We start from the raw sequence: 13,509 nt of genomic DNA, 5'->3' as shown, positions 1-13,509 counted from the left end.
AGACCTAAATAAATGAAAAAAACAGCCCATGTTCACTGATTGGAAGACTTACTATTGTTAAGATGTTAATAATCCCCAAGTACTCCCTAAGTGTGGAACACCACAATTACAGGTTAAAGTCCTAACTCCCAGTATACAGAATGTGGATGCATTTGAAGATTGGGCCATTAGAAAAGGTAACTAAGTGAAAAATGAGGCTGTTAGGGTGGGCCCTATTCCAAGTTGGGTGGCAGAGGGGATTAAAGACATAGGACAGATGCTCAAGATGTGCCTACACAGAGGAAAATGTGATAAAATGCACTGTGTCAAGACATGCATGATGAGAAGTGTGCTTTCGCAAGCTGAGGAGAGGCTTCAGAGGAAAGTCACCTGCCTGAACCTTGATCTTGGACTTCTAGACTCTGGAACTTTGAGAACAAATTACTGTCATTTGAACAACCAGCTCTGTAATATCAGTTTACGTCAGTCCTAGAAAATTAACACACCATTTTTTTGCAGAAATGGAAAAATGAATCCAAAGTTCTTATGCGATTACAAGGGACCCCAAAGAGCAAAATTGTTTATGTCCTAAAGTTCTTAGATTTTCTGCCAGTTTCTTCTTCTTTTTTTTTTTTTTTCTTTTTGCATTTCAGTTTGGGAAGTTATTGTTGATGTATCTTCATGTTAAATGATTCTTTCCTTGACCATCCTGGATATGATGGTTAATTTTACATGTCAACCTGACTGAGGCATGGGATGGTCAGATATCTGATTAAAAATTGTTTTTGAGTGTGTTTGTGGGGGTGTTGCTGGAAGAGATTAGCATTTTAACAACCAAGTAAAGCAGATGGGCCTCCCAATATGGGTGAGCACTAACAAATCTGTTGAGTGTGCAAATAACATGCAGAAAAGAAGGATTCGGGAGATTTCTGCAGACTGTTTAAACTGGTACGTGGATCATCTCTTGGTTCTGGTTCTCGGGCTTCAGACCTGGTCTGGAATCTGCACAATTGTTTGTGTGGCTCTCAGGACTTCAAGTCAGATCACTGGCTTTTCTGGATCTCCAACTAATGGGACGTTTCAGTTTTCATAATCGTGGCAGCCAATACATTAAGGTAAATCCTTTATAATAGAGTGATAGGATATGAAACATATACTATTGGTTTTCTTTCTCTAGAGCATCTTGACTTCACATCAAGTCTACCACTGGAGTCGTGTTGGTCGTGGTGTTTTATTATTTCTGGAATTGTCTTCTTATTATTTCTTAGCCCTTCCATCTATGTGCTTATCTTACCAATCTTTTCCTGCATGTTCTCTATTTTTCCCATTTTGGTCCTGAGCATATTAGTCATAGTAAATCCCTGCATGATAATTCCAACATCTGAGTTTGCTTCTGATATTCACTTTAAGTCATACAAAGTCTTTTACTTTCTTTTGATCATGCCTTGTAAGTTTGGTTTAAAGCCAAGCATGATGTCTTGAGTGACAGAACTGCAGTAAATCGACCTTAGCTTTAGATTTGTATGTTGAATAGACGACATGCTGCTCTGTTTAGTGCTTCATGTAGCTTTAGGTGTCATCATTTCTCTAGCATCCTTATTTTTCTTTCCTCTGTTGACTTTGGCCTCCTGAGGCATCCTCTTGCTCATAGCTAGTCTGTGGCTTTCAAGTGTCTCTGCTGTAACACATGGTTATCATAGCTGGGTGTCCTGGCTAGGTGTGGGGGCAGGGGAGTACTATTTTGTCTTCTGGCTAAATCTTGGTTTCTTAATGGACCTGTTTTGGGGGCTGTCACCTTCACAAGTGTTTCTCCAATGCTGTGACTTTCCCCCCTGACTGCATGGTCCCTGTCTGGGCCATTCCTAATCAATTTCATGGAAAAATTGACTTTTAGTTTCTATATTCACCATATGAGCCAGGAAGCCGGAGGATGAATGAAGTGAGTAAGAATTCCCTTCTCTTAGTTTGGACAAGGTATTAGAGCTCTGCCCTGGCAAATCCTTCCTCTTGGCATATAGGTATTTCTTTCTTTATTTTTTATTGGCTGCTCAAAACATTACAATGATCTTGACATATCATATATCATACATTTGATTCAAATGGGGTATGAATTCTTATTTTTACCACATGTACAAATTGCAGGATCACGTTGGTTATACTTCCACATTTATACAAACTGCCATACTAGTGTCTGTTGTATTCTGCTGCCTTTCCTATCCCCTTCTTATCCCCCTCCCCTTCCCTCCCATCATCTCTCTCTACCCCATCTACTGTAACTCATTTTTCTCTCTTTTTTTCCCCCTTTTCCCTCACATCCTCTTATATGTAATTTTGTATAACAATGAGTTTCTTACAGAAAAGGCTCTATGTGTGTTTCACAAAGGATGTTCCTTACCCTCCCCAAGCCATGGCAATGGAAGAACGTTTGTTAGATCCTTTCAATACAACCTCATGAAGTTCCTTTTAATAAAGCCTGTGAATGTGTGGGGCCCCATAAGACAGTAACTTCCAGCATTTTGTCTGGTTCACATGGGTTCTCACTCAGTCTTGAGCAATTTGGCAAAATTACCATTAAGTTGGTTTTACGTTCTCCACAGATAGAGAACAAATAGATTAATTTATTGTTTACTTGATTGTTATATATATAACACCAGCTCACTAGGGTGAATATAGAGACTGGCAACTACAGAGACTGTCAAGTCCATTCTGCAGTGTGGTCCCACAGGCTCAAAACCCAGAAGAATCAGTGCTGCAGACTGGAAGGTTGTCTTCTGGAGAATTCCTTCCTGCTTAGGAAGGCCAAACATTGGCTCCACTCAGGCCTCCAACTCATTGGGTAAGGCCCACTGACATTGCAAAGGGCAGTCTGCTTTACCCAAAGTTCACCAATTTAAATGCTAATCTCATCCACAAACATTCTCTCCACGTTGACACATACATAAAGCTGTCAGTGTTCCTATCAGATTGTGGCTTCAATACTCATCAGTCTGCTCAGTAAGCAGAATGTGGTTGCCATGTCTCTCTTCTTTTAAACATTTTTTTTAATATTTATTTTTTAGTTTTAGGTGGACACATATCTTTATGTGATGCTGAGGATTGAACCCAGTGCCTCGGGCATGCTAGGCGATCACTGTACCACTGAGCCACAATCCCAGCCCTGCCATATCTCTTTTAATTTACTTGTCTTCTAAATTTCAGACAGTCGTTTACCCTCTGATCCTAGTTCTCCAAGAAAAGTCACTGATTTTCAGTTTGTGCAATTTTTCTTGTAAGGATGAGAATAATGCCTCAACCTCCTTGGTTTATTCTTAACTCATTGTTACAGTTTAGATATTAGGATTTCCCCAAAAGCTCATGTGTGAGACAATGTAAAAAAGATTAAAGGTGAAATAATGGTTATGAGAGCCTTAATCTAATCAGTGCATTAATCCACTGACTGGGATTAACCGGGTAGTAACTGTAAGCAGGTAGAGTGTGGCAGGAGGCGATGGGTCATTGGGGGTGTGCCTTTGGGGTATGTATTTTGTCTTTATTGAGTAGAACTCTCTCTCTGCTTCTTGGTGGCCATGTCCTGGGCCACTGTCCTCCTCCCACACTCTTCCTCCCTGATATTCTGCCTTACCTCAGGCACAGAGCTATCGATGGACTGAGACCTCTGAAACTGTGAGACCCAAATAAACTTTTCGTCCACTAATTGTTCTTGTCAGTCTCTTGGTTATAGCAGTGAAAAAGCCGAATAAAACACTCATGATATTTCTGAAAACAGACAGATTTCTTCACTGTTTTATAACAAAGAGATGAGGAACAATGTCCAACCACGGCCTTGCATCTTGTAGGTGTGGGCCTGCAAATTTACAGGCTGTGTTCTCTTGTGAAACATCTGGAGACAGATCTTTTGTGCTCTGAATAAGCATATTGGGCTTTCAAATCTTGAGCCTTAGAGAGAGTGCTTTTGACTTTACAATTCAAGTTTATACACTAAAGGATGCTTCTGTCCTTTCCATCTATCACATTCCACCATCATTTCTAACCCCATGCGCCCTCCCTTACCTTCCCACCCCTCTGCCCTATCTAGAGTTTGTCTATTCCTCCCATGCTCCCCCTCCCTACACCACTATGAATCAGGCTCCTTATTGTCAGAGAAAACATTTGGCATTTGGTTTTTAGGGATTGGCTAACTTCACTTAGCATTATCTCCTCCAACTCCATCCATTTACCTGCAAATGCCATGATTTTATTCTCTCTTATTGCTGAGTAATATTCCATTGGGTATATATATATGCCACTGTTTTTTATCCATTCATCTATTGAAGGGCACCTATGTTGGCTCCCACAGTTAGCTATTGTGGATTGTGCTGCTGTAAACATTGATGTGGCTGTGTCCCTGTACTATGCTGATTTTAAGTCCTTTGGCTATAGACTGAGGAGTGGGATAGCTGGGTCAAAGGGTGGTTCCATTTCTAATTTTCCAAGGAATCTCCATACTGCTTTCCATATTGGCTGCACCAATTTGCAGTGTAATTTGGGAGTTTTAGATGTCCATCAATGGACAAATAGATATAGAAAATGTTCTTTTATACACAATGGAGTTTTATTCAGCCATAAAGAAAAATGAAATTATGTTATTTGTGGAAAAAAATGGATGGAACTGGAAAACATTACGTTAAGTAAAATAAACCAGACCCAGAAACTCAAAGGTCGTATGTTTTTCCTCCAAATATAGTCATGCCCTGATATACTGATGACTTCATTACATACATTTTGTGGGGAACTCAATTCAACCCATGACAATGCAGCCACAGTGCTTTGACAAGTCAATCAATATTCTTGGACTTGGTCTCTCTTAGTTTTGAAAATCATATCATTCCATTGTTCCTAAAAACCTTGTTTAACTAAACATCTTTAATTTTTTCATACGTTATTACTCTTTTGCAATTTATTCTCTAGAATAATATCCTGTTGAATGTCACCATTATTTATGCACCTGATGAAAACTGGATCTTTGGAGCTACTGTGGATTCTTCGTTTTTCCTCTACCCCTGATCCAGCCAAGCACCTCTACCTGCTGAATGTCTCTTGTGACTTTTGCCTTCTCCTTCTTCTCTGGAGCATATTGGTCTCCTTGCCCTTTCCTCTGTTTTCAGTCACAAATCCCACCAGTTGATCCTCTGTATAGCGATAGTAGTGAATATGGTGGTGTTATTTCCTTCTCAGTGGGTAGTCAGTTAACTTACATCAGTTTTAGGATCTGCGTACTCCTCAAGTCTCAGTTCTCACCAAAATTTGCTTGTACTCTCCCCCGCCTCCATCAGTTTTCATTCCTGAAAATACTGACCTGCTTGTGGTCTTGGTGGTTGGACACATAATTTTTCCATTTGTCGGAAGTGGCTTTTCTCTGAAATATTTGTTCTGTAATATTTGTCAGTTTTTTGCAGCTGACATAGTTTTTCTCATGGAAGGCATATTGTAATGTCTGCTCAGGCACTGTAACAAAATACCATGGGCTAAGTGGTGTAAAAAACAGAAATTGATTTCCTTGTATTTCTGGAGTCTAGAAATTCAAGGTCATGGTGCTGACTGTGGCTCTATCCTCTGAGGCCTCGTTTTCCAGCTCACTGATGTTCACCTTCTTACTGCACCTCCACATGGTCTTTCTTCTATGCAGACTCCTAGTGTCTTTTTCTTGTTTTATAAGAACTCTGGTAAAACTGAATTAAAGCCCCACCCTTACAACTAATTTAACCTTAATTATATCATGATAGGCCCCATCTCTGAATATTCATTGCAGGATTAGGACTTCACCCATGAATTTGGAGGGAACTCTTCAGTTCATATATAGGGTCTCCTCTACCTTCCTGGGGTGGGCTTCCCCAAATCCATATAAACCCTCATTATCTAACTGGCTTTTAGCTATTGTGTTGCTATTTCTACCAAATCATAAGCACCTTAAGAGCCTGAGTTTCTTGCTTTCATCCTTAAAACTTAGTGCACGTTTGTTAAATGAATGTAATACAGAACAGCTTAGTAACAAGGAAGAAATAAAATATTGATTTGTTGAATTGTTGTTTCTACTGAGATTTTTCTAAATATGTAACTTCACTTATTTGATGTGAAAATCCCTTTCTTTTAAAAAATGTACTTCTTCAAATCCTAGATCCGTGTTCAACATTCTTCCATGCATAGGAAACTGTTTATCAGTTTAGCTGCTGGATGATTCAAATGTATTAAGTTCTGGGGGAAAATGTGAAAGAGAAATAATGTGGGCTTTGAAGTTTCCTCTGCCTTCTAGGAGTGTGCTTTACAGAGTGGAGCATTTCATCCAGCCATGTTATTTATCAGCTTTGTTGCTCCTACTTGAATTCCCACTTTCCTCTCCTCTTCTTTTCAGATAAACAAGCTGGAGGCACGCCTAAAGCAGGGGGGATGCAGGGATGATAAAGGGACTCACAGGAGAGACCGGGAGCACTGGATGAAAGAAGACTGCATTAACTGTACCTGTGAGGTATGTGCTGCCAGAGGTCTTTCTATCATTTTCCTGCTTTACTTCTTCTTGCCAGCCAATTGAAATGCACCTGAAAAATTCAAAAACAGGGGGAAAAAATTCTTTTTTTTGTGAGTAATTCAGGAATTTAAAAGAAAAAAAAAATTGTACAGTACAGGGGATTGAGGCCAGGGCCGTGAAAATGCTACATAAGCACTCTACCACTGAGTTATGTTCTCAGACTGTTTAAGGCATATTTTTAGGATCAAGAGACTGGTGTAGGATTTTTGAGACTTCTGACTATTTATATAAATGTGGCTATGATCTAATGAAGTGATTGCCAGACAGCATGTAGACCTTTCACATCTTCACTGACAGATGAGGGAGCAGGATCTAGGCAAGTGTAAGTCACTCATCCAAGGTCATACAAGTCAACTGAAGCAGAAGGGGATTTCGAGTCATCTCGTTATTCTCAACTCAGATCACCAAAAACACTGCCCGAAAGAGCTGGTTAGATAATGAGTTCCTATAACAATATAAAAATGATTTATCATAGTATCCACCATTTTTTTCATGCCCTAAATTTGTTGTTTAGTTTGCTTTCTGAATAGAGCTAATTCCCACCAGCCCTCTGGAAATGCATGAACTTCCTTAATGCATATCATGCTGTATAATACCAGAAGTCATGCATTATAGGGTTGTATTTCAGGCCTTGCTTTTCATGCTGCAAATGTGCAGAAAGAAAGGATGAATAGGATACATGTGCAAATATTAGCTCAGACCCTGGGCACTTTTTATCATATTTAGATATTCAGTATTTCATTTCATACTTTTTTTTTTTAACTTTTCAGAGTGGCCAAGTCACATGCATGGTGAAGAATTGTCCCTTGGCTCCATGTCTCAGTCCTGAATTGATGAAAGGAAGCTGTTGTCCAGTGTGCAGAGACCAAAGAATGCCAGCCGATGCCTCCAAGAAACACTAGCCAATATCTGCTCTTGAACCCTGAACAGAGAATTTCTCAGGGAGAGACACTTAGGAGTTCAACTTTTAACCTGGAGTCACATCCTTGATACGGAAACCACTGATTTAAGAACAAGCTAGTTCATTTAAACCTTAAACAAATTGAACATCTTTTATCTTTTCATTTTCTAATGAGCTTTGGAATAATGCAAACCTAAAAAGGGTATAAAGGGCATAGGAATGATTTCATCTTAAGGAAATTTTCTGATTGTAAGCCATAGGTTTTTAAATATAAGGTAGAAAATAAAAGAATATCCTGTAATAATTTTTTAAAAAATATGAGTACTCTGGAAAGTACCCATCAAAATTCAGAGATTTCATCATCTGAAGGAATTTTGGGAGAATGAGTTTTGCATGTGGAGAAAAGAACTATGAAAAATCTGTGACAATGTTGTGATGCTCTTCTCCCCACCCAACTCTTTTCTTAGATCTACATCCTTGGCAGTTGGCAGATTTTGCTGGGGAGGTGCTTGTCTTAACTTTCATTAGTTTCTAACTTCTGAGACATTAGGGAAAAGTCAGTGAAAGAATATCATTATTTTAGGGAGCTTGTCAGTTTTGCATGTGGCTGGAAAATGCAAACTCTATGCGAGAGTGACTTCAAAGCAAAATTTCTCAGTATCTGCCTTTCTCTTACTTGTCATTATTACAAGTCATGAGGTGTCAACATTGAAATATAGCCAAGACTGAAATTCAGGCGCAATATGAATTTACTATCAGAAAAATTGAAAAGTGTTCTTGACTTTTACAAAAGGTGTTCCTATGGAATTCTCCTGATTTTGGTGCTATTACAGCATTTCATACAAAACCCCATGATATTCAGTAAATTATGTGATTTTCATTTACTATTAGAATTGAAAATATGACATAAAATGTGATGTGCACCCATATGTGGGGGTCGGATGCAGTTGTGGGTAGACAGCTTTAAATGAAACTTTGTGCCAAAACTTCACATAGTGTCCTGCCAAGACAGGATCTCAGGGAGATAGCTTTACTGATTTCCAATCACAAAAGAAACTTTTAAAAACAGACATAATTTCCCCAAATTTAGAGTTATTATGCAACCTTCTTCTTGTGGTTTTAGTATCATGAGTGTAGGAAGATGTTTTGGAGTTTGATAAAATGAGTATTATAACTTAAACACATGCACTATCTTTTGCTTTCACATATATATTTGTATGTATATGTATTGGTGCTCGGGATTAAATCCAGGGCTTCACACATGCTAAGCACATGTTTTACCACTGAACTACACCCACAGCTTTATATTTAATGTGTCATTTTTAAAAGTCATATTGCACATGATAAAATTTTCAAATGTTTCCCAAGTTTATATCTATCTCTGCCCTCCATTTCTACAGTTCAAATATGATTACTCTTTTCAGTTTCAGGGTATGTGTATCTGTCTGTGTTGTGCATGTGCATGTTTCCATGTATATATTCTATGAAATACAAGCATTGACAGTGTTTCTTCCTTAGTAATTTCGTTTGTTATAAGTAAATTTAAAACATTGGAAAGCCAAGTGAATTTGTTAACATTTTAATATATGACATTATGCTACAACATCTACTTGAGATAACATTTATTGTTTCTTATGTGTGATGACACTCTTCTGATCTGGGACAAAAGAATTTAGTAGATTTGACATCCTCTACTTTCACAGGAAGGTGTATATAAAGAATGAAAAACATTCCTGGGTTCACTCTTTTTCAGATTTCTTCTAATTTAGAAAAACAAAAGTTTTAAGCCAGGCTGTGTGATTGCATGAGAGGGTTCAAAACTGTCTCCTCTTCAGGAGGACTTTAATTACTTTCCTAGGCCCCCTGCACATAAATGACCATACTGCACATAGAACAGCAGGACATGAAGTTGAAGGGGTACACACTACTTTTATTTGGGATTGGCAGTTGAAAATAGGGCACTTATCTCACAAATAATCTTTAACACTCAGGACAAATAACAGTTTACAAGAAAAATGAGTGTTTCTATTGATTTATTTGTTTTCTAGAACTGCGTTTATGGGTGAGGGCAAAGGTAGGGAAAATGGGTTTTCTGGTAAAGACTTTTAAACCATTTTTAAAAGTTAGGTTTAACTGTGAAGTTAATGTCTATTCACTGAACTGTACTTACTACAACTATCCCAGGACCAATGCCATGTGTATACATTCTAAGCTTCTGTTTCAAATAAAATATAGTTCATTAGTAGGTCAAATCAAGTTCAAGGACAGCTCATATAGAAATCCTTTCTACCATGTTCAGAGAAATATGCAATATTAAAAGCCACATTTAGTTGAATGTCCTCAAAAGTTATTGGCATGGTAGTTTATGAAAAATTACATAAGATCTGTTTTATGAATATACAAAGTGAGAGATGATATAGAGACAAATGATTCTAAAAGCCCATCTTAAATGTAACGTTGTAACTCTACTTTTAGTCCTTGTGTGAGATAATTCGATGACTTTTGATATAAGCACCAGAAATGAGTCAATATTTAAATCTTCATTTCAAGTATAAAATAGGAAAAAAGGGTATGTAATGTTTCTCAACATTATGAGGGCACATATCCTTTTCTATTAATAAACTTTGTAAAAGAATGAGACAGGGTTTCGCTAAGTTGCCCAGGTTGGCTTTGAACTTGTGATATTCCTGCCTCAGTCTCCCAAGTTACTGAGATTACAGGTGTACACCTCCATGCCCAGCTAACTTAAAAAAAATTAATTACACTTTTATTCGTGAGTGGGAAATGTACTATAAACTACTCATTCATTTTTTTTTACCTGGCTACGCATCAGTCATATTTTGGTTAAAGGAGTCTTGAAAAAGCTTAATTCTACGTGCGTGAATATATCTGATATGTTGAGAATAAATGAAGTTTTCTCAAGGAAGAATCTACCAGGATCTTTGTCTACCAAGAATGCATTTAGTGACCTCCGGAGGAGGGGGCATGTGGTGTAGTGCAGAGCCCAGACCTGAGTCTCGAGATCTTAGGATGTTGTTTCTAGAACTAAGAGGAGCTAGAATGAAAATATTTTTCTTATTGAGAATTACTAGTGAATTTTTAATTTGTAGAAATTCTAGTTGTGTTCCGATTTTAGATAAATAACATCAGGATCAACAATTCAAGTCAAGGCCACATAAGCTGAGACAGTTTACTGGAATGAAGCAGTTAACACCATTTAGGGGGAAAAGAGACTAAATTGAATTAGAAGAAAACTTGGGTTTTTAGAGACTTAGAATCTTCCAAAAGTTAAAAGAATCAGGTGTCCCTTTTAAATGAAAGCATATATAAGAGAAATAGCATGATTTTCTGTCAGAGCAGAGGAATACATGATCGACTTGGGAATCTCAGACTTGAGCAAGTGAGTAGGTTTCAGTTTGCTCACAAAATAAAGAAAAACAGTTTATAAAGAGAAAGCATCCACGCTGGATGAACAGGTATCTATGAGGAGAAGATTTTAGAGTCAGAATTGACAAGACAGGCCTGGGACCCACACAGCTATAGAATGATGAACCTGGAGATCCCAGGAATGAACCCAGCAAGAGGAAGAAGACAGGGACCCCACTGGCTCTTGTTAAAACAAAGCCCAGACTGTGGAAGTGCCAGGAACCTTCAGGAGATGTTCCATGTCCTAACTGCCTCAAATTGCTAACAACATGGAGAACTGACGGAACCACAATTCTGCTCTTCATATTTCTAGAAATGCTCAATAAGGATGACAAAAGCATGCAATGTGTAGTTGAACACAAGAGGAATGTGTGCCAATAGAATAAAAGATGAGCCAGGGACAAAATTATGTCAGATGCAGGGTTTAGCAGGTAGGGGATAGTGAATTTATAAAGGGTCATTAAACAAACAAAAAAACCCATAAACTAAGTCACTTCCATAGGATGTCCTTCCCCATGAATGAGGCCTGGAAACTGTGATCTGAGCCCAGAGATGCTGTAAGAAAGTTCTTTATTTAGAACTATTCATGGGAGCGAATCTCTCATAACATGAGGAGGTGTGTAGTCCAAACTGATACTAGCAATGAGGTGAGTGAATCTGCAGCCAAAAAACTAATAAAAATAGTTTCTTATACCAATAAAGAAATCAAAAGCCACATGAAGATACAGGTAATCCTACGGGTTAGTCAAGGATCACAACAAATAAGATTATCAGTATTCCATTTCTAAGAATTTGAGATAATAGAATATTATAAAAGAAACTACAATATTCAAACTTTAAAGTTGCAAAGAGATGAGAGGAGGGAGGGAGCCAGAGTAAAGCAGTCTACAACAAATTTTAAAGAGATGTGAAAAAAAGGAACATCTAAAAAAGAAAATTAAAACCAATAATATATAAGTTGATTCAGGCAGAAGATTTAAATAATATTAAAGAGAATTTTAAAAATGTAACATAGATGTATGAAATATGCAGAATATAAAGTGGTATCACAAAGAAAGAAAATGCTATTACAGTAAAATAATAAATTTCATACTGTTTTTAAATAAGGAAAAACTATTGAGATGAAAATATAACAACAATGTGAGATATTCAGAGTTTAACAATTCTAAAGTCATATTTTTGGTAAGGAAAAGGATCTTACACCATGTCCCAGCATTGTGTGCTCTTTGTGTGCGGTAGCCAAGAACCATCTTGAGAAGGGAGCTATTGTCCAAATTTAGACAACTTTAGGAATCAGAAATAGCTGCATATTTCTGTGACCCTGCTGACATCCTACAACAGGGGCTTGGGGGTAACTAACTCAGAAACTTAATTTGGCCCAGTAGAGTGACATAGATGAAAGTCCAATGGATGCTCTGTACTATTGGAAACAGGTGTGACATGGAAGTGAATGGGGAGTACCACCCTCAAGATCCAAGGGTTCAGTAGTAGACTCCAATACAATAGTAGTGGGGATTTAGTACCCCACTTTTATCAGTATACACACCATCCTAATAAAAAGTCAATAAAGAAACCAGATATGTCAGAAAAATATCAAATGGATTTAACATTTACAGAACATTCAATCCAAAAGTTTCAGAATATACTTTCTTTTAATTATTACATGAAATTCTCTTTAGAAGAAAGCATATATTAGACCACAAAAAAGTCTTAAAAATTAAAAAACATTAATGATATATCCCATATCTTTTTTATTGCAGTAAAATAAAACTATAAGAAAACAAGGAAATTTTAGAAATTGTACCAATGCATGAAAACTGAACAACACAGTTTTGAATAAATAGTGACTCATTAAGGAAGCCGTAAGGGGAATTTAAAAATTCTCAAAACAAGTAAAATGGAAGCACCATATATCAAAACTTGTGGAATGCAGCAAAAGAAGTCCTAAGGGTAAATTTATGACAGTGAATGCTCTATTAACAAAACAGAAGGAGTTCAAATAAACAACCTAATAATGAATGTCATGGACTTAGAAAACCAAGGACAAACCTAAGTAAAGGAAAAGAATAACAAAGATGAGAGCAGAAATAAAATAGAGGCCAAAACCACAAAAGATCAATGAAACAAAGTTCTTTGAAAAAGAAACAAAATCAGCAATTCTTTGGCTAGACCAAGTAGAAGAAAACAGAGAAGGCCAAGATAAAATTAGATGTGGAGAAGATATTACAACCAATTTCACTAAAATAAAAAGGATCATTAGAAGCTATTATGAAAAACTAATGGCAATATCTAGAAGAAATGGACACATTTCTAGACACATATAACCTACAAAAATTGAACTACTAGGGCATACAAAACCTGAATAAATTTATTAACAAGTAATGAAATTCAGTTGATATTAAAAGGTCTCCCCACATGCACCAAAAATATTCCCGATACAAATTGCTTCATTTCTGAATTTTACCAAACTTTTAAAAAGAAGTCTAATTTTTCTCAAGCTATTCAAAAACTAAAAGGGAAGGAACTTTTCCAAACTCATTTTATAATGTTATCATTATCCTGTTACCAAAACCATACAAGGACACAAAACAACAAGAGAACTATAGACCAATCTCCCTGATAAACATAAGTACAAAAATAC

General features: G+C 37.1%; 1 protein-coding gene across 1 annotated transcript in view; it reads left to right on the top strand.

The window, feature by feature from the left end:
• Nucleotides 1-11,504, top strand: part of Pxdnl (peroxidasin like) — a 471,071-nt gene extending 459,567 nt beyond the window's left edge. The window contains exons 22-23 of the mRNA XM_058573993.1: nucleotides 6,368-6,481; nucleotides 7,312-11,504. Of these exons, the coding sequence (XP_058429976.1) occupies nucleotides 6,368-6,481; nucleotides 7,312-7,443 (246 nt within the window). The 3' untranslated portion in view covers nucleotides 7,444-11,504. The remainder of the gene's footprint in view (nucleotides 1-6,367; nucleotides 6,482-7,311) is intronic.
• The last annotated feature ends 2,005 nt before the right edge of the window (nucleotides 11,505-13,509 follow it).

Source organism: Marmota monax, unplaced genomic scaffold (genome assembly GCF_021218885.2).
Source record: "Marmota monax isolate L192 unplaced genomic scaffold, Marmota_monax_Labrador192_F-V1.1 WCK01_AAM20220418_F8-fsc00044, whole genome shotgun sequence".
Classification (NCBI taxonomy): domain Eukaryota; kingdom Metazoa; phylum Chordata; class Mammalia; order Rodentia; family Sciuridae; genus Marmota; species Marmota monax.
Note: the sequence above shows the minus strand (reverse complement) of the source record. Positions and strands in the feature narration are given on the sequence as shown.